The 21,620-nt window shown below is 35.7% G+C and overlaps 1 protein-coding gene across 3 annotated transcripts in view; it reads right to left on the bottom strand.

Annotated features, from left to right (window-relative positions):
* UBE3C (ubiquitin protein ligase E3C) overlaps positions 1 to 21,620 on the bottom strand; it is a 77,019-nt gene that overhangs the window by 19,029 nt on the left and 36,370 nt on the right. For 2 of the 3 annotated variants that reach the window (XM_014282539.3, XM_005442284.2), the window contains 5 exons: positions 20,859 to 20,963; positions 19,705 to 19,792; positions 16,207 to 16,304; positions 13,864 to 13,996; positions 11,908 to 12,155 (listed from right to left, as the gene is read on the bottom strand). In XM_014282539.3, the coding sequence (XP_014138014.1) occupies positions 11,908 to 12,155; positions 13,864 to 13,996; positions 16,207 to 16,304; positions 19,705 to 19,792; positions 20,859 to 20,963 (672 nt within the window). Of the gene's footprint in view, positions 1 to 6,960; positions 7,065 to 11,907; positions 12,156 to 13,863; positions 13,997 to 16,206; positions 16,305 to 19,704; positions 19,793 to 20,858; positions 20,964 to 21,620 lie in introns of those variants that run through there. The other variant, XM_027809979.2, reaches the window with a different exon arrangement.

The raw sequence follows: 21,620 nt of genomic DNA, 5'->3' as shown, positions 1-21,620 counted from the left end.
GTGTAGAAGTCGAAATCCTCATTTGTATAGTTGACTTTAAAAGCAAACTAGAGGGATAAATCATTAATTTGCAATGTATAAGGTCACTGTTTGCTGTTCCTGCATTAGTAACAATAAAGCTATTGTAATTCCTTAAATATATCAAAGCTACCCGAATTTAAAATAGAATTCCATCTATGACTCATAAAATGTAAATGTAGAGGTGTAATTTTTTACACAAGGCAGGTTTAAGCCTTTAGAGCATTTAATATACAAGGACTAATAAATGATAGCACTAAAAACTATGATCACATCAGCTAAATGGATTATAAATTAAATTTCCATAATGTATGCAACTGAAATACAAATGTAGACATAAATCAAGGTATTTTCTAAACACAGGTTAATTACACAAATTCAAAACCTGTCTATTTTTTATGCAAAATAATCCACTTAGCATTTTTCAAACTGGTCTTAAGTCTTAGCCACTTGCAACACTTAATCCTAGAAGCCTATCAATAATTCCTTGTCAGGAAAAAACAGCAATAGGTATATTGAAGAAACTTGTATGTTATTTTTCAAGTGTCTGTCTTTTATGAGTGTTTATTGCTAGAAATTGTGCCAAAATGATTTGAAATAAAAAGGATTAATTATAGTAGAAGCTTTTTAATATAAGTGAGTGCAGCTGCAATGCAATTAATGCAAATTGTGACGCTATCAGGAAAATAAATGTGAACAACATCACTGGCTACTTCTGTTTGCTGCCAAATAACTTCAGTAATTTACTACATTAAGAATCAATAAAAAAATAATGCATTTCAAATGCATCACTATTAATCTTCAGGTAGTTCCAAAGTGAACATTTATAATTTCATCTAAAAACTATATAAAGCATTTTTAAATAAAATAAATTGTGCAACTTGAGAATAACTTTAATTACTCCTTCTCTTAGCCAAGTAATTGCAGTATTAAAAAAAAAAAGTCTTTTTGGAAACAAGACAAACAGTAATGTTTTAATTAGTCTGAAAGTCAAGCTATCCTAATAAAGTTTAATAAAAAATGCACTAACACTCTGGTAAATAAAATTGGTTTTGTTTCAAAGAGGTAAATTATACCATTACAGCTCCAGCACCACACAAAGATGCTGAGAAATGCTGTGTACATCTGAACATGACCAAACAAACTGAAACTGTATTCTTCAGTTTCCCTCTAACTTCCCTGCTTCTCTGTCAGCATGAACTGATCAAACTACCTGTCTCTGCCAAAAGGTGTGATTCCACCCATTCCTGCCACAGAAATGAAATAAACCAGCTTTCTGAATCAACTGGGTTTGTTTGCAGGTAGAGTAATTGTATAGTATAGAGGTTACATGAGCATTATGACATGCTGAATAAAGTTCAGAAGTTGCAGATTATTTGTGCTGTGCATTGTTTGTGATGTTGGGTTTTAGGTTTGGGGGTGGGGGGGTGTTGGTGGACTGTCCTGGTTTCAGCTGGGATGGAGTTAATTATTTTCTTAGGAGCTGGTACAGTGCTGTGTTCTGGCTTTGATGTGAGACTTTTCAGTTCCTCAGGCCTTGCTAGGGAAGAGGCTAGAGGGGCACAAGGAGCTGGGAGGGGACACAGCCAGGTCTGCTGACCCAAACTAGCCAAAGAGGTGTTCCACACCATGGGACGCCATGCTGGGTGTATATACCTGGGGGTTGGCCGGGGGGGCAGGTCATGGCTCAGGGACTGGCCGGGCATCGGTGGGTGGGTGCTGAGCAGCTGCCCCATGCACTATGTGTTCCTTTCTTCCTTTCCCTCTGGATTTTATTCTTTCCCTTCCACTTTTCATTATAACCGTTACTGTCATCATTGTTATTATTGTTCTTTCATTTTTATTCTATATCAATTATTACATTGTTCTTATCTCAACCCTCGAGTTTTACATTCCTCTCCAACTCTCCTCCCCATCCCTCGGGGTGAGGGGGGAGTGAGCGAGTGGCTGCGTGGTACTTAATTACCAGCTGGAGTTAAACCACAGCATAGACACTGTTTGAAGTTGAGCTTTCTTTCAAATCAGAATCCGATCCAGCTCACTGCTACGGCTGAAACCAGGTAGGAAGAGCAAGACCGTTTGCTTCCACGGGAGCACAACCTTAGAGCAGCCAGTTGCCCATGGAAGTCCACCCTGACAGTATTTTTCTTACTGCAGCTAATCTAATGGCCGACACGGGAGATAACTCCTTTCCTCTTTTTTCTTAGTGAACTGTCTTGGGGAGCTATAAATTACTTGAGATGAAATACTGAACTCTCTGAACAGGCCTTCTGCAATATCAACATAAAGGAGGCAGGAGCCCAGCCTCAGTGACAGGCAAGGGACTGGTGCCCACCTCTAACAGAGGGAACCAGCTGTCAGGTTAATCAGCCGCAATATGAAGCTGCAGCATTAGAATATACTTATATATTTACTTTTTAATACAATCACACCCTCCCCACAGAAGCAGTCCTCTTTTTCTCCTCCAGTAGCCAACAGGCAACAATGCTGACAAAGAAACTGGCTTGCTCTTGGAGGGAGGTGAATAATTTCGTTTGACTGTAAGCTCTTGTTCATACATTGCTTCAAGAACTCAAAGCCAGCAAGTTTAACCAATATACATTTTAATACTAAACTCTTCTCAAACTTCAAGTACTCTCACCCTTTGGCAAGTTTCCTTTAACTCTTACAATCGTCACTGATGGGACTAATGCCATTCTATAATGAATTCTGGGAGCTCACATTCCCCACTTTTTTATCTACCAAGCCCCTTACTTGACTTCAATTGTGTCTATCCTGCAGTCCCATAAACTGCAAGCAACTTACATAAAGCAAAAAATCCAGATAGGGAGTCACAAAAGGAGCAATTAGTGGTCAAATATGACATCTGACTTCCTAGGTTTTAACCTTTTGATGGGGGGAAGGGGAATCAAACACCTTAACAGAGCCTATATACCTATGCCTCCTCTAAAGGCTGGGCATTTATTAGCATTCCACTTCCATGGAAGTGCAATTTGCATATGCAAGTTGTGGGCAAGAAGCTAGTCTGAAGCAGAGACAGGGATGTCTACATCAAGGGCAATCACACACGCACTGTAATGCTCATAGGATGACACATTCCCAGAAGCTAAAAGGTTATGTCTGCTAAAAGGGCCAATCTGGACTTCCCAGTCCTATTTCAAACTCATGTAGGTAAGGGATGCTTTTTAGGCAAAGTGATGACATATCTAGATAACCAATAAAATAACTTAAAAGCTTCTGAAACAACTAAACAAAACAGAACAAACAAAGAAGTCTGGTTTTTGATAACAAATTCCTTTCGGTATTCTTCACCCCAGCATTTTCCCATTATCCAAGAAGCCTTGCTAGCTTTTTAAATTTTTTTATTTATTTATTTTTAACATCTATGGGTTAAAAGAAGTTTTTTCTGGTTAAAAGGCCAAGCAATTATTTCACTACGAAAGAAGTAGTATTCAGTAAAAGTAACTTCATACACCTCCCTCCCTCTGTGTGTGAATGCCTGTAGAACACACCAGAAAGTTAAAAACAAGCAAGAGTAACTGAAAGCCTACTGTGGTTAATAGGTTTTGACTTCACACACAAAGCGCACGGACTGAAGCCTATTGTTACTCTTTTAAATATTAGCTAGTTGTGATTACAGTATAGTTCGACTATAATTGATTACAACAGAGTAGCTACAAAAGAAATCAGTATATAGATCACAACTTGGTCATCTAAAGTGACAAATATGTTCAGATACTTATGAATATCCTGAATGCATTCATTAAGCACCTGTGATGTGTGGAAACAAGGAATGGTTCTTTAAGGCAAGCAACTTTAAGAATACAGGCATGCAATTAGTAGCTTTAATGTATCATAGAAGCATGATCTCAGCTGGAAGGACACTTGTATACAGCACATAGTAAGAAAGGAAGGAAAATGATGCAGTTCTCTGGGCAAGAAGGACTTCTTCCTTGTTTTCAACACAATGGGAATAACATCTGCCTGGGACTATATATGATAACTATCACAGTATTATTTAAGCAATATGTGGTCACATGAGGTATTGTTAAGGTATAACACTCCAAGATTTAGGCAACACTCTTCAGAAAGAAACAACTTTGTGCCATGTTTTAAAACTGGACAAAATCTAAGCTAGTTATTTCAGACAAATTAGCCGTATACAGTAGAGGTTACGTGAGCATTACAACATGCTGAGTAAGGTTCAAATTACATAAACAAATTCACAGATGAACCAACTAAACCTTCCTGACTGTAAGGCAGCTTTAGTGCCTTTACTTATACTTTCAGGTCTACAATTAATTCCATTATTTCTACTTAAGAAAGATTTTTAGTTAAATAATTAATCAGTCATTGTTCCTACTTTCCATTAGTCCTTCACAACCCAGAACTGTATTTTAAAACCTAAACAATGCTAAAGTCATACCCCTAGAGAGACACACTTAAGGCTTATGGGCTGAGGCAGTAAATGACTGAGCTTAAATTCAGGTATTTCCCTAATCAGCCCCCAAGACCATAACCCTTTCTATTTCAGTCATTTTAAACAGTTACTATTAAATAATACTTAGCACTTACAGAGTGCAATAGATCTTCAAAGCTGTACAGAACCATTAATAAAAATGATAGAAAAATAGCAAAACCATTAGAACTTCCTTCTACCTTATTATTTATATTCGAGAAATATCACACTTACAAAGCCTTTGGGGCCAGAAAAGCCTTTTCTACCCTAATGAAAAAGATAAAACTAAAAAATATAAGCTACATTAAAGTTAACATGTATTCATTCCTATATCTGAAGCATTTTTAAAGCTAGCATTTAGTAATTTTAAAGCTAAAATTATTAAGTATATCTGTAAGAAATTATGTGCTTTAAAGTGAGCAAAAACAAATTTATACCGTTCCTAACGCCAATATGAAAAATTAATTCTATCAGGTGGTGTGTCACAATGCAACATGTCTATCTGGTAGCTTTAAGTCACTGTTTCTCAGTTTTCTGAGCTCGACAATAGCAGAGACATCTGGATGCATTATATGACCACAGTAATGGAAAATCTGGTACATTATCTTCCCTATACCGCTGCAAAAATTCATAGTGCATTTTCTGTTCAAATACTAGATGCCTTTTGAAAGAGCAGGAGGCCAAAATTCCACAACTAGATGCCGGTAATTAGACTTCTGAGAGTGCTTTATTAACACTCTTGCAGCAGTGCTACAACCTCAGATGTAAAAATACTTTTTTTTTTTTTTTTTTTTCCAGAAAAAATAGAGCCTTTTGTAGATTGGCTTTACTTCTGATTTCCCACTCACTGGTAATTTGCAGATCAGTAAGTACAAGTTCACAGAAGTTCCAGAGAACTGGGGTAGGAAGACTCAGATGCGAAGGGCCTGCCTGTCAGATTTGCTACGATCCATGTAAATACCTGAAAATGGATTGCAAGTGTGTGATAAGCACCAAAGAAACCCTCGACTGACTCATTACCATAAAAATGTGGGAATCCATTTCCAAAGACTCCATTGGAGCATATAAGGTATAATGACCTTGAGTTAATTTTTAGTTTTAAAATGGGAAGTCATGCTAGTATTTTTATTCTAAGAATATAGGGCATTTAATTTTATTACAAGAGTTCTTATTACCAAAATAGAGTACTTCAGAAATGTTAGTACCTGCAGAAAACCACCATTTCATCAGCTTAGTACTTTCTTTTTGTTCCAATAGGAACAGTTCTCTCTGTAACTTATATCACACATACGATATAAATTGCAATCAATGTCATTTGGGCGGTTTGAGGGATGGGAGAAGGAAAGACTAGAGGTACTTGTGGATGCGCTGGATAACTGATAGTTATCATTCACTACTGAAGTTCCAGTAAAGGCTTAATATATTTTTTTCTTGTCTCAAATTTAAGCGTAATTTATTAAGAACTGAAGATAAAAGGAAGACATCTCCTTATTCAAGTTCTAGTCTTCTGAAAAACTGAAACACTTACTACTATATAACTAACCTCTGGATATGCTTCTAAGATAAATCTCTATTTTAATAGCAGTGAAACCAGTCATTTTTGAAAACAGTTCAAATAGAATAAGGAATTTCAGTAAGTATTCCAAACCTAATTGATTGAAATAGACGTAGGTGTTCCCAACTGAAAAAAGATAAGGATACCATTACCACACACTCTAACTGTTTATTTATTCCCTGTCTAGGAACCTGATTTAGAGGCAATAAAATGCAATCAGTACACAAACCAGAAGCAGGAATCATCTGCTAATGGAACTTTTAATTGAGGACTGACCACTGACATGAGGTAATTCTTTCCATGCAGAACTCCTTGCAGAGACCTCTATGCACTTTATCACAGTAAACAATCACTAACATATGCATTAAAGAAAATTTAAATACATTATGACCCAATAAATATCACAATCCATCAATACACACTTTTCCTTCCTAAAGATTTAGAGTTAGAATACCACATTTCAGTAGTCTTTTAGTGCTAGACATATATTTACAAGGTTAGTACTAACGTAGCTATTTGTAATCAAAAGATAATTGGTTATGTTAAATGAACCAGTACACAAAGGAATTGTCAAGCTGAGTAACTGTGTCAGAAAATAGATTCAGATTAGTTTACATCTACATTCATAAATCACGAAATAACTTCCATAAGGTATCAATTTTGCTCTCTTACGATTGTGCTTCTGCACTGTAACTGTATAATTAAAAGAGCATGCCACTTTACATGGTAAATTTCTGTTTTGATTCCATTTCAGATGATTCAGGATTTTCCGATACAAATGATCGTCAGCTAACTTGTGTTTAAGCAAAATGCTGAGTCTACAAAATCACGTGGAGGGTAACTGAAATTAATAAACCAAAAAGTTCACACAAATTACCTCCTCTTTGTACCAGTACCATAATTCCATACCTACCTTTCTAGGTACTAGTAGCACCAATGGTGGCTGCAGCACAAATCAATCAAGTGTACTGATTTAAGCCAAGTCAAAGTGGGTCTTAATTAAATGGACAGTAAGCAAAGGGAAAGGGCTGCCTAAAAATCAGGAGAAAAAAAAAAAAAACCACAGCAAACCCTTCAACAGTCAGAGAAACAAAGGAAGAGTAGCAGTACAATGCTTGCTGCACCACCCTATCAAATATTCAAGCATGCAAAATCCAGTTCTCTTGCTTTGTTTCTCTCTACAAGCTTTTGGCACAAAAAGGGCACACAAATATGTTATAGGAAACACTTGCTTGAAGGTTTTAACTCCATATGTGCAGCTTATAAATGATTTCAGAGTTTAGGATCTGATCCAGATCTTGCTGCGAAAAGACTCCCGTTGATTCGATCTATTTTAGATAAGGCCCGAAGATGATTAAGAACTACTTTAGGTTTTTACTGTAGACACTGCTAATCTAAGAATTGTACCTTCCAGCCAGGAATAATGTGTCACACAATAAATGACCTATCAGAGCTCTATTCAAAGTTACAAACAGTAACCACAAGTCACACACTCTTAAGATACAGAAAACTAATCAAATCAGTAATTAATGGCCTCACATTTACTGCTATGGTAATTAAATTGGTATGTGATCTACTATTACCTTTCTAATGTTCAGTTTTACGAAAATACACGTTTTATAACCTTTTTAAAATTATACATCTAAAAACATTTAGATAGGTGCACAGAACGGTCTGTTATATCTCAAATCAGTACAGTAACCTATAAGAAGTCATATGACATAAACCTTCATCAACGTAATATCCACCAGGCCATGCAAATTACTGAATTCTATGTAACATTAAATATTAATGATCAAAGACTAATCCTAGATTGTCTCACCTATCCATCGTCAAAATAATGGATTTAAACATTTAAAATAAACACATCATTTTTGCTCAGTCCTTGCTGCTTCTTCCATCAAAATTCTTTACTTGGCTCCACAAAGGAAGGATTCAGTTCAAAACAACAGTAACTCAAAAAAATTGTCCTTCATACTGCCTTCCCACCCATTTAAGACAAAAGCTAAGTCTTTCCAAAACAAACCTAAAGCATTTCAGAAAACTCCAGTGTCTTCCAAGGACTGCAGATTCTATTGCTTAGAAAAAGAGATTTAATTTTATATTTCAAAGATAGTGCATATATGCTTCAGCAACATGAATGCGTGACTCGCTACAGCTCTTCAATATGCTGGAGTAAGAGAAGAGAAATGGAGACAGTAGAATTCAGTATAACCAAAAATACTGAGCGTATTAGACAAAAATCTTTAGTGTCAGAAAGGGTCACCTTGTTGGAGGTGTAAAGATAATCACTGCAAAACATAATACATACAAGAACTAGACAGGTTTATGTCAAAAAGGAATATGAGGAAACCATTACAATTATCATTCTAATCTTCCTATGGACTTCCTGCCATATTCTTAAAACTAATGCTGATACTTCTTTGAATGTAAGTAAATTATCATAAGAATTAGCTACTTGATGTCAAATAATTCCAAATGCAAAGAATGTCCCTTTCAACAACATCTGCCACATTAACATCATATAATACATACAAATGTAAACTGGAAATGGAGAAAGATAATATGGTATACAAGACTGAGTTTAGGTCTGAATAATATGGTAAAGTTCAGATTTTACTTCTGTATCTGTCACTGTTCTACTAATCCTTATTTCTGGTGAAATGGTTAACCAGTGTTTCCCTCTTTCCAGGTCTGCAGCAGACCATTCAAGAATCAGCACTGAGAGAATCCTCATTTAAGATTCTCAAGTGTTGCTTCCAAACTTCCCTTCTCTGGCTATGTCAGTTTTAGTTTTGGTAGCCTGTCAAAAATGACAATTTTTGTGTTCTGCCGAGCCAAGCCCACTACATTGACAAAGCTGCAGCAGGGAAGTCTGCATGTGGAAGGATTTTTTTAGTGCTGCCAGAACTTCTGCCCATGGAAAGGAAGTTAAACCGAATCAGGTGCCTCCCCACAGCCCAATTTTACTGTCACATCCATACTTCTGGGACACCACATGGGACAAGACTTTACTTTCCAGGGAGGACAACAAAGAATTTGGGGCTAGAACACCTGTCTGAATGTCCCTGACAGCCCAGGGCACCCACAGTTCTCAAGCAAAGCCTGGGCCTCAGAAAGTCACTGCTATCCTTCCAGTGGGCAAAACTGAATTCTTGAATTTTGAATATTTTTTTTTAATTTAAAAAAAAAAAAGAATTTGAATTCAAGTTTCAAACCCCACCAGTGGTGACAGACTGCTACCAGAGGTGTGCACAGTAAGATGAGCTTTTACTTTTAAGGAAGAGAAAGGGAAACGCTTAAAAGGCACCAAAGTTAAAATAATATTTACATTACAAAGTAAAGTCACTGAAAGTTGAGAAATGTAAACTTTGGAAGTGTTTGAGTGCTGCTGTTGTTTAAGCAAATTAATGTCTGCTTTTTTGCCTTTTTTTTTTTTTTAAAGAATTATTTCAGACAACATATGCAAGTGCATGATCACATGGTATTATTTCTACCAGGCCTTTTCCTCATCGAGTGATCAGTAAAAGCTGCATGGACAGCCATGCAGTTTGTATAGTATATAATGTCAATTTCTTCACTAACTACAAAAATACATCCCAAGTAGTCAATAATTTTTGTAGGGTTACAAGAATTTAAATTTTTAGATAGGCTGTTTTTAAGGGTAATTTTAAAGTTTTTAGGCTTTTCTACTTTTGAACTGAATAATTAACATAGAAGATGTCAAGCTGTTAGAAACTTCCTGATGAGAAGAAAAAATGAATTAGGTGTGTATCTATGGTACTGAAAGTTAAATGCATTTGGGTATTAGTATGAAATGGCTACCAAGAGACAGAGAATTTCTATAAATTATTATATTTTAATGTATTTGTTTTCTGATAACATTGAAACTTCTTACATTAAGAGTTTTTGGTGGCAGCGCTCTTTACATACTGGTTTCCACAAATAAGAAATTGCTGTGGATGCCTGATTGCTTCCTTTGCATTAGATCTATTTTGTTTACAAAGGGGCTTTTAATAATCCACTATTGCTCTCAAATAACCCTGTGCAAAGCATAAAATGGACCATTTTTGAAGACGGGTGAGTGAGTATTCAATAACTTAACCAAGAACGCAATACTGGCAGGTTTTGAATAGTATGGTCGTGCCTTATCTTTCTGTTTAATTCATCGAGTCTCTAAACACACTACTAAAAACGTGTCTGTCCACCTGGGTAGAGATAATTATAAGTAACACTGTCAGTTCTTACCTTATGTAAATATACTGCAAATACAAAAACAATTTATGCTTTCCAAATGTTAAATAATAGAACCTCTGCTTTTAAAAAGACAAAACCAGAACTATACTTGTAGCACTTTATGGGAAAAACACATTTTTTAACTTCTGTCTTTACGCTAACATTTGAAACCCAATTACAGAAGGCAATGTGTTGTTTTGACAGAAGAAATACAAGGATCCAAAATTACAGTCTTTTTTTCTTTAAAATAATGTTTCAAACTTCCCCGCGACAATTAAGCCCTGCCCCATTCCATGTTAGATAAAAACCAACATTTTTAGAGTCAAGTAACTTCCTTATGATACCACAGCAGTATGTGTTTCCCTACTCCAAAAATCTACAGATGCAGAAAGGAAATGAAAAGTTGGATATGTAACATAGGTCAGAATTACAAACTATTGTAAATAGTCTCACACTAAAAGCGGGAACATCCTTCAAATATTATTTTATTGAAATGGCCAAATTGAAATTTTCATTATTGAATGATTTTGCATATTTTAAAAGCTAGGACACCTTAGCAGAGAATTTGCCTGCAAAGTGGCAGTTTATAGCAGTTGACTGGCAACTCTGAAGAACAGCATTCCGTTTCAACAACTCAAGTTTGCCAACAACATCCTCTTAAACTGCTTCCAGCTACACTAAAAGAACATCCAACTCTACATAAAAATCTCACTGCAAGTAAACAGGATTTTAGCCTCCAAAATAATTCAGGCAATTAAAGGGAACTTTTACATCTTAAATACCTTCAGTTTTAGATAGCTAAGGAGCAATCAATACTTTTTTTTTTCTGAAATGCAATTTGTATTCCAAACTTTGTTTCATAATTATTAGCTTTACAAAAAGTATTTCGAGGGCTTAAAAAAAAAGTAGCCTCATGACTGAACCAGACCATAAAAGAAAACTGAATGTAATGAGTATCTGTAATGGTTTCTCTCTTTTTTTTCTCTCCTCCCCCATCTTCCACCTAGCTCAAATTAGTCTTTGAACATTCATGTTTAGTTAGTCTTTCAACATTCACAGCAAAGTACCAAGCACTAAAACTGAATAAAGATGCAAAATGTACAAAAAACCCAACCAGAATTAAGTGACAGTTAATTTGCATAAGGCTCTTAAGTATGGTAAATGCATATGGCAAATTTTAAATGCTAGCAAGAATTTTACACCTCATACAACTAGAAACTGTTCATTCCTTAAATTATTAATTTCATATAGCCCAAATGATGGAAGTTTAAGTGTAGTCAAATTCAGAAAGCTCCAGATCAAAAATCACCATAAGTACAGTAGTTCTATTGGCTTCAATCAACTTAACTTTAAGCAACAGAACAAACACAGAAGCAGACACATGCACGCTTTGCTCAACTGGCAGTCAAAAGTATCTCAAATCCTCGGTACTTGTCAAGTATGTAACTTACTAAAAGGAACCAGAATCTTGGGTGATATATAGAAATAATGTTTAGATCCAACATCTGAAAGTTATTTTTCCCCCAACTCTATAAAAATATCACTTTTTCCCCATCTACCCCCATCTAAAACAAAAAAAAAAATATTATGAACTATTTCAGTACTGCTGTAGCTTTATATTATACAATACTGTCTTTACCTTTCCAAGCATTCTTCCAAGAAAGTAGTAATGTCGGGCGTAAGAGTCTCCAACAAGCATCTGTGCAGCAGGGTTAGGATAAAGAAGGCCCTCGTTGGTGGTCTTAAAAAATCCCTGGTTAGGGTTAAATCCTGATTTAAGTAGTTCATTCAGAAATTCTCTGAAAATTCCACCACCATCAATACCAGCTTCATCAAGACCATGTGCATTAAGTAAGTGAACACGAATGCGCTTTTTTAGGTCAGGTTCTGCAGAGAAAAGAGACAGACAAATTCAAACATAACTATCTGCTTGAAATTTGTTTGGATACACACACGTAACTATACAAACATCTACACTAACTTTATATTAAAAGATTGAACTAGTACATAAGATCAAAATTCTATTACTGGCTTGGATTTGGGAATATTCAGTATGTGAAACTCACTTTGTACAAAGGGTCTTGCTTTAAGAGCATCAAAAGGTGGCAGTGGAAAGACACTAGGAGGGGGAAGGAAATCCTAGAGTCTTGTAGAGAGGCCCAAGAATAATTTGAAAATTCTATTTATATAAAATATTGTGACTGCAAGGTTCAACACTTTCCTGTCTGAAGGAACCTTCAATAAGCACTGCCACTTAGAGGGGCTGACTATTAAGCTACACCATTAAATAATTTTATTTGAAACTGAACTTTATGTTTTTGATACTCTGGACTTATTGCTATGTCATGGAATTCCAATGAGCAAGGTGTAGTAAAGGTGAACATGTTCTGAAGATGTTCTGCTTGTTCCATAGAAGGCTGCTCCTTGAGAAAGCAAGCAGTATTTAGGTCCCTGAACTATGTACACCTAACAGAAAAGGAGGACCTTTTTGCTCAATTCACTGCAGTCTTCCAAAGATCTAACCAAATACACAGCTTTTATGCAAACCCTTGCACTGACTACACTTGTCCAGGCAAAGCAACCAGTAATGAACCAGTAACAATAAACTTTCTACTGCTTCCATGTGCTAAAAATGCACACATTATGGGAAGCTGATATTCATGAAAGAATCTTTAGCACCTGGTAGCAAAAGAATTTCGACTGAGCCACCGAGTGTCTTACTTATACTCTCCCATTAGCAAATGTCTGTACATCTACTAGTACCATAGTTTGTACTTTTTTTAAAAAAAATAAGTCTAAATGTATCTCTTTTAGGTAGTTAGTTTTAAACTCAGGTATTGAAACACAAAATCCTATTTATAAATACAACAGTATATTTAATACTGCCCGAGCAAAGGAAATTAAGAAAATACATGATCTCGCGAAATTTTACACTAAGCAAGAATATCAGCACCGCCCCTTCTTCCTCTCTAAACTAGACAGTTCTTCAGGACAAGCTGAGATGGCACAGCAGACAAGATTCACATGGCAAAGTATTTGGCAATTATTCTTTTTAGACACAAAAATACAATATAATAAGGACTTTAGTCTGGCAGCCTTTATCTAGAATTTTACTTCTAAAGAGGCTGCTTTCACACTAAGGTATGATTTAAATCGATGTGGTAAAATACATACTAGTACACACTACCACTACTAAGTACACTGCTTTATCCTTACCAGTCACACTGTACCTAGCAAATTCTGTGCAGTCTATATATTTGTTGACACTGATTTACCAAAGCAGAAAATATCTAATGAACTACATACATAAATATACAAAGTAAAGTTATTTGAATAAATAAATGGGGAGAAAAGCCCCATAAATTAGGTTTAACACATGCCTCCTTAGTTCAAAGAGGATGAGACTGCTATAATCGAAAGAACGTGGAGAAGAATCACTTTATGTAAAAATCAGGAAATTTAACTTTGTAAGAGCTTTCACACCTCACAGCTGATGCACTTCTAACACCCTACTCAAGTAAGCAAATATGTAAGTACATGTTAAGAATGGTTAAATGTTATAAACAAGCTGATGATAAATTAATTGTAAACCTACCATTTTCAGGAGAAAGTTTATCATAAGCATCTTCATAAATGTAATTTCTTCTGATAGTGACATTAATTCCATCCAAAAACGGCCCATCTCCTTGAACTTCTTGTTTATCAGCATATATCAGTCTTTGAAAAATCTGTTAAAGTAAGTGAAAAGAGAAATCGTGTCAGATCTAAATACTCACCAACAGATGGTCATTCACTACTATTACTGTCCTTTGAGTTGCTGTTGGGCACTCACTTTCAAGCAATTTGTCTTCTCTCTCACTGAGCTGCAGAAACATAATACAGAGCCATATCCCAGGGGAGGGAAGGAGAGGGGACAGACATGCAAAAAACTTTTTCATGCCAAGATACCATCCTCAGTTCTTTCTACACAAAGAGACACATCTACAGATATTGTATCAATGATTCCAGACTTAGCTCCCTAAGTTTCAGAGTTCTGAAATACAAAGTATTCAAAAACAAAAGGAAAAAGCCATGAGTATGTTACACATACAGAGGTTATCCTCAATAATAGTAAATACTTTTTTATTGGGTTTTGTAATGCTTAGGAACTTTCCCAGTAATAAGAAATTAGGTAAGATTCTCCTGTTAGGAGCAATGAGCAAATAATCCAGGGCAAAATAGCACATAGCCAAGTGGATATGCCAATATGTAGCATGGACGCAGGTTGCCTAAAGTGTAACAATGTTTAATATACTCTCAACACAGGGAGTGTCTGTTTACTACATCCTCTCTTGCATCTTTTCCATATTCAGTAAACAGCCTAGTACATTTTCCAAGGGATGCAATCTCCCAATACTAGAGACTGCCTTCTTAAATTAGAAGGTTAAGAGTCTTCAGGGATGTTTAGAAACAACGAATTTGCCACGGAAGAGGAAAATCTGACTACAGCAGACAAAGCTACTGTAAGTAAGGCCTCAAATCTACTGTTTCTATGGACAACTGCAGCTAGCGAAGAGGATGCTCTCCAACCAGGAAGATTACAGTGTAGGCAAAAGCTGGGTTCTTCTCTAAGGTACACAGGAGGAAGATAAGAGAATATAGTCATAAGCTGTAGAAAGAGAAATGCTGAATGGACATAAAGAAAAAACATTTCATAATGAGCGTGATTAAGTATCAGAAGAGGTTACATGAAGAGTTTGTGAAACCATCATCATCTTTGGAGACAGTTAAAACTCATCTGGACAAGTCCTTGCACACCCTCATCCAACTCTGAATTTATTCCTGTATGAGGATGTATGCAGACTAGAGTACCTCCAGAGGTCCCTTCGGACCTGTATTTTTCTACAGTTCTACAACATCAAGACACACAGCCGCAGACACTTTATTTTTATGTACATGGCATGAGAATATGCTCACCACCATTCTCTTCCCTGAAACACAGCTAGATATGGCTCATTACAATTACTACACAAGTATAACTCATAGCAAATTTCTTCTTGATATAGAGTCTGGACTCCTACATAATCCAATGTTCATGCATGCGTTAGACCTGAGAATAAGAACCCTAACACATAACTGAGGTATTTAAAATTAATTCAGACAAACACATGGAAAAGTAAGCAATGTTGACTAAAGTACACACCATAAGAAGTAACATCATCATAGGCAAGCTGTCAAAAGTATGGGTTAAGTCAGTGAGAACCAAGACACCTGATACAAATCAGTTTCTTTACCTTCCACAGGTAAATAACAGATTGAAAGGTGTACACCAATGTGCTTTAAGGCTAAAGAGGGTAACATCCTCTGGGGTCAGGAGGATGAAGAGTCTACCATGAAAATGAACGCAGTAACTGCTTATAAGAGTATCCAGTATCTGGTAATTCTTGTATTGGAAAATACAAGAATTTTCCAAGTTTTAAACTATATACTCTATCAAAGTTCAGCTACACAGCTATGAATGCAGAAATTTAATCTCTAGGTGTTACTCTTCCAAAACCGATATCCACCATCTCATTCTCTGTAAATCCACCCACTGCACAAGTCTCCAGACTTGACCTTGCAAGCTGTTTATTAGATGCACAACTAGTTAGTGCTCTGTTTACCACAAGAGGGTGCAATCATGTAGATCAATCATTGAATCAGGACTGCAGTTGATTGTAAACATACCTCATGCCACTTGGAATACATGCTTCTAATTCTAATGCATTATAAAATACAGCTAATAGAAGAAGATAAAAGTAATTAAATGTTCAGTCGCCACATGAGTACTATAGAAAAACAGCATGGCCTGTATCCTTCTGTAGGGAAACAATCCAGTTTCTACTTAAGAGGTCTTTTTACACTTACTGAAAATAAAAAACTAAAAATACAACTGCATATTAAATTGGAAATTAGGTACCTTTACTCTTTCTTCAAAAGGAACTACAAAAGGTAGCTCTGTCAGAATTGCAAGTTGTCGTTCTTCAGATACAGAAAGAGGTGCTGGTTCCAAGCCCACTTAAAATAAAAATAATAATTTTTAAAATTTTGCAAAGAACATTTATTTTTTAAACAGTTTATTTTGTATCAAGTGACTCAATTTACTCTGTATAACAATACATACATTAAAATAATTTACTCACTAAACAAAGCCTTACCATTCTTTAAAGATTGGTTTCTACAGGCAAACTGAAATACAAGTAGTGAAAACACACTGAAAACAAAACATGTATAAAAATAAGTACTCCTGTATTTTTCATCTTAGAAGAAAAAAGTTATTTTCTTATTATTGACATTTTAATTTTTCAATTAAGAAAAAATTCATTCTAAAAGACAATTAAGAAGTTGTAAGCAATTAGAAATTTCATCGCAGGAATACACAATATTCCCATCTCAACAAGCAAAATAGTTTAACGGAATTGTGCCTGCAACTACATCTACTTTCAGTCAAATAATTTTAGGCATAAAAACTAATGAGTAAACCAAATCTAATGAAACCAGCAGAAAGATAACATTTATTTCAATGGCTTCTCTCTCTCAACAGCAAGGTCACCGTAATTGTATTTATAATGTGCCTGAGAAAAGAAGATTAAAAAAGAATTCAAGAAGCCACAGCAACAGATACACTCTGTCACATACAGTTCCCAAGCTACCATGCAGCTCCCTTAAACCTTCTCATACCCACAGAGAATGTTCTTAGGGAACAACTCAACTTTGGGTGGTGCGCAGTAGAAGTGACAACCCTGCTCCAACCTCATGGAAGAAACTCAGTTGCCGAGCACATACCTGACTGTAAATAATTGAATGCAGAGGGGAAAAAAAAAAGAAAAAGATACTGCTCGCTGACTCAATGCTGTGGCTAAAGGTCCACCTAGCTTCAGTCTACAGAGGAAACAAAACCCACAATTCCTTAGTTGTTTTCTTTTCATGTTTAATAACTACCTTAGCGCAAAAAAAAAAAAAAAAAAAAGAATCCACAGTCACTATTTACAGGCCATATTACAAAGCCAGAGTTTACCGTGACAGTTACAGGTTCTTCCTTTGGTTCCTACCTGAGGTGACTAGTATTTTGCTGCCTTTCTGCAACTAGACATCACTTCAATTTCACTTTTTTTTCCCCCCCACTCCTCAAAGCACATTAAGTAGGGATATTTTAAGTACCAATTACACATGATGTGACCCAAAACTTTATATTCATTTGGGGCAGGTTTCAACATTGCAAGCCTTTGGAATTTCTGATAAAATGCTTATCTGTGATTACCCTTAGTTTACTTAGTAAACATTTTTAATTAAAGTCAATGTATGCAGCCTATTAAGCTAACAGTTAAAAGCATTTTAAAGAAAAAGTGCGTGTACAGCAAAGGTAAACTACTACATGACTTCGACAGTTCAATTATTCCAGTCAATTAGTCAATTTTATCTGCATTTCTCCATCACAGCTTCTTTCTTTAAAGAGAAATATGGGATGGAGCCATCAATACAGAGGGCATTTAGAACTAACGAGTCTGCCATTTAAGTAAATGAAAAAGCACAAATAAACATGACCATATGTGATTCAGCAGTACTTTTATGTTAATTGGCTTTAACCCATATGGAGTCAAGAGGGATTAAACAAGTCGTGCACACTATTACCTGCTCATTTTCACACATTCACGTTGGCTGCATCTTTTTCAGTCCGATTTTGTATGAAAACAGCATCTACTTGAACACATAGTGACATCTTGCCTCATCATTTTGCCCCCAAGACACCCTTTTGAGCTACCCAGCTGAATTTTAGCTTTGACAGAGGAGCTCAAAAATACTAAGTTTTGTGAAAATTTTCAGCTCAACAGAGAAGAGAAATTCCTTTAGTGACCTGATCACAGAAACAGCAAGGAGAGCTCTGTTATCTGCTCTGTTCAGTGTGTCAGCTTGTCTGGCAGCCAGCCAGCAAAGCGAGGGCATGTAGCTGCTCCACACCAACCGCAGCACATACATTCCTTTATCCACCAACTGCCCAGACCAAGGCAACTAATGAAACAGAGGGAACCGGGGCTACTATGAGAAGAAAGACAAGGGAAAGAGCTCAAGATGCTGTATGTATGAGGCAAGGAATAGTAAGACCCTTTTAAGTAAGACGATGTAAGAACAGTAAGACGATACACATGGGAGAGAATCTGGAAGTAGTAAATGCGCAACAGGTCTGACAGTGATCATCATGGCAGTATAGCTGTCAAGAGCCATGGAGGTCAATGGAAGAAACAGGGACTACTGGTCTAGAGTCCGCAAGGTATACAGGATACAGGGCTGTTGAAGCCTAGCAATTTTTGCTAAAACACCTATTTGAAAGATTTCATATTAACAATCACTTAGAATACGCAACTTCCAAAAAGAAAAGCTAAACTGAAAAAATATTAAATTTAAAATTCTGAGAAGTACTTACACTGGACAAGCTAGTTGTTATCTGGCAACTAGACTAATAAGGTAATCAAAGTCAACTTAGACCATCATAGCTATTCCAGTAAAAAACATCATTATAAGTAGTCCATAGGTTTTGACCTTGGACAAAGCCCTTAATTCTGTACAAGTCTGAGGCAGTATTCAAAGGCTATGGTCTTCTCTAAATGATCCACTGTATCTGGCTAAGATACTCAAGTAGATTACATCATCTTGAATGAGTATGGACCATCGCAGATGAATGATTTTCCTACTTAAAGGCCCCATTTTTAATTCATTATTAAATCTTCACAAGTATGAGTGATTTAATGAGTATTTTACCTGAGCATAGCAAGGTAAAGTTCTAGAATACTGAAGCTACAAAGGTATGAAAAGCTGAACTAGCATAAATTTACCCTCATTGCTAAGTTGGTCCAATTCTCTCATCTTTCTTTGGAAGTTCCATACAGTCCGGATATTTTGAGTAATTCAAAGGGTTAAGTTTCTGCCTTATCTAATTAGAGAAAATATTTATAAACAGTAATTAATACTTATCATGGTACCTAAAGCTTGTTTGTTACAGTTTAATGTATAATATAGAAGTCTCCTTATAGTATACAGTAAAAGCAAAATGTTAGTGCTTTACATCATCTGCTACTTTATTGTGTACCTTATGCAACTGCTTTTTACACATATTAATTCATTTATTTTTAACACATCTCGTGTCCACCTCATCGTTTCCCCTCATCAATGCCAGAAACAGCTTAGGGAAAGCTGTTATACATTAAATATTCTAAAGACATATGCACAAATGTGTATGTATACAAATACACATTTTTAAAGCATCAGAAACAAAATTATGAAAGACTGCCTTGCTTTTCGCTATCATTAAGACTTTTACACAAAATGCTCAACTGAGCTCTATAAAAGATAGATTTTTCTTTGTATAAGGCAAACTGTTACTTTGACATAGTAAAGCAAAAATTGCATAGAAGCATCTTACCATCCAAAGTAGACTGCAATGGTCCTATTCTTCCCATTCTTCTGACTCTCCAGACATGTCGGGCAGATGGCACATACAGCTGTGTAACCTAAGAAATTAACAGTATTTTACAGTTACACATTACTGAATTACAAATTACAATTTACTATTACACAACAAATGGATAGAACTGTCACATCCAATGCATCTGAATGCCTAAGTATCTTAATTTCTAATCACTCCTCCTTATACTCATGCCTTAAAGTTTGCATTTGCATTGCAAAGTTAACAATGTAATATAGAGTCTGTGTATCATTTAAAAATACCACGCAAATAAGTTCCAGTATTTAAGATACTAAAGCCGAGTCTGAATTTTGAGATGTCAAATAAATTCTGTTCACTTTGTACTGAGAATGAGGTTAGCATCACAGTTTAAGACTACTAGTACTTTAAGGTGTGTAGGCACGATTTGCTAAGTATTATAAAGAACTGTCACACAGAGAAATGGAAATCTTGAACACAAGGCAAGCAAACGTGCAGTCATCAAAACCAGAAGAGTTCACTGTCAACTGTTCCACGCAAAACCTCCAACTGTTAAGACATCTAATAGTGCAAGGTATTCTGAGGTGTAACGAGCTTCTTATGATCCAAGTTTTCAGTGATTCAAAGGACGTCCTTGCACATTCATATTACTGTTTACTTCTGCACACATAAACACAGTCTCTAAGCTCAAACAATGACATTTTTTTCAAAAGCTCTCAGGAAAAAAATAATTTCTAGGCGAGGTAATGATGCTGAATTTAATTTTGGAAGATAATTTTGAGGCATTTTTCCCCACTATAGAGCAATTCTTTTATTTAGCATTTTTATTATGAGAAGTACTTAAAGTAACTAGAAAATAAAACACAACAAAACGCTACCAGAATTTGATTCTCCTCTCTGTAAATGCAGATGACTTACACTATTGTTCCACTTTTATGTTAAATCACAGTTCCAATCCATAAAGTTTAACAAGTGCAAGACTTTTACATTAGAAAAAAGCAGCTTTACTCCAAGTTTTAAAACACATTAAATCTGTGCAACATCAACATCACTGATACTATCAGGAACCTAACATTTTATTATTGAAACTTCAGCACCTGTAAGGCTATGTGGAAAAAGGTTATTACTCTTACCTTATCTGCTTTAATATTTTCTTGTTCCGAGAGCCAGTGATTTGGCGGGCAGAAATTTCTCCTGGTATCTCTAGATTTCAACATTTTCACTAAATTTGTGATGACCTAGGTGTCAGAAACACATACATTCAACACACATTTAGCACTGCGAATGAAACTGTATAATCCACAAGCAAAAACTTTTTTTAAAAAAATCTGTCAGTAATGTATGAAATTCTTATTTTTTACTTACAAAAACTTGCTCTTATACTTAAATACCTTAGAATGTGAATAAGTAATTCTGGTTCACTTCTAAGCCATCAAAAAAATTGATTTATTAAAGTCTTATTCAAAAACCTAAGAACCAGGACTACCTAGGACTAAGTAATCTTAGGAATACCCTGCACACGTAAAAAGTTATATGCCAGTTCAGGGAAGCCTAATCAAATCATCACCAGCATTAAATTACTTATTTAAAGAAAGTAACACCTAACCAGGTCATTTATACAATGGTCTTTTTTGCTTACACAAGTTTTCAGAAATTAAACATGTGAACAGATATAGCTATTCCTTACTGCCTCTTATTCTAAAACAGATTCCAAACAACTTGGCTGATTTGTCGATCTTCTTTGTCCACAAGGAAGGAGTTTCTTAAATTTCTGTGCACCATTTTTCAAGGAAAATGCTCCACAGAAGAATGGAATTTTTGCTTGCCATCTCAAGACAAAGGTCACATGTATCACTCCACACCTGTCAAATCTGAGAGATATCTAATAAACAGTG

The sequence above is a fragment of the Falco cherrug genome, chromosome 4 (assembly GCF_023634085.1).
Source record: "Falco cherrug isolate bFalChe1 chromosome 4, bFalChe1.pri, whole genome shotgun sequence".
Lineage (NCBI taxonomy): Eukaryota > Metazoa > Chordata > Aves > Falconiformes > Falconidae > Falco > Falco cherrug.
The sequence above is the reverse complement of the archived record's forward strand: the minus strand, read 5'-3'. Positions and strand labels throughout refer to the sequence as shown.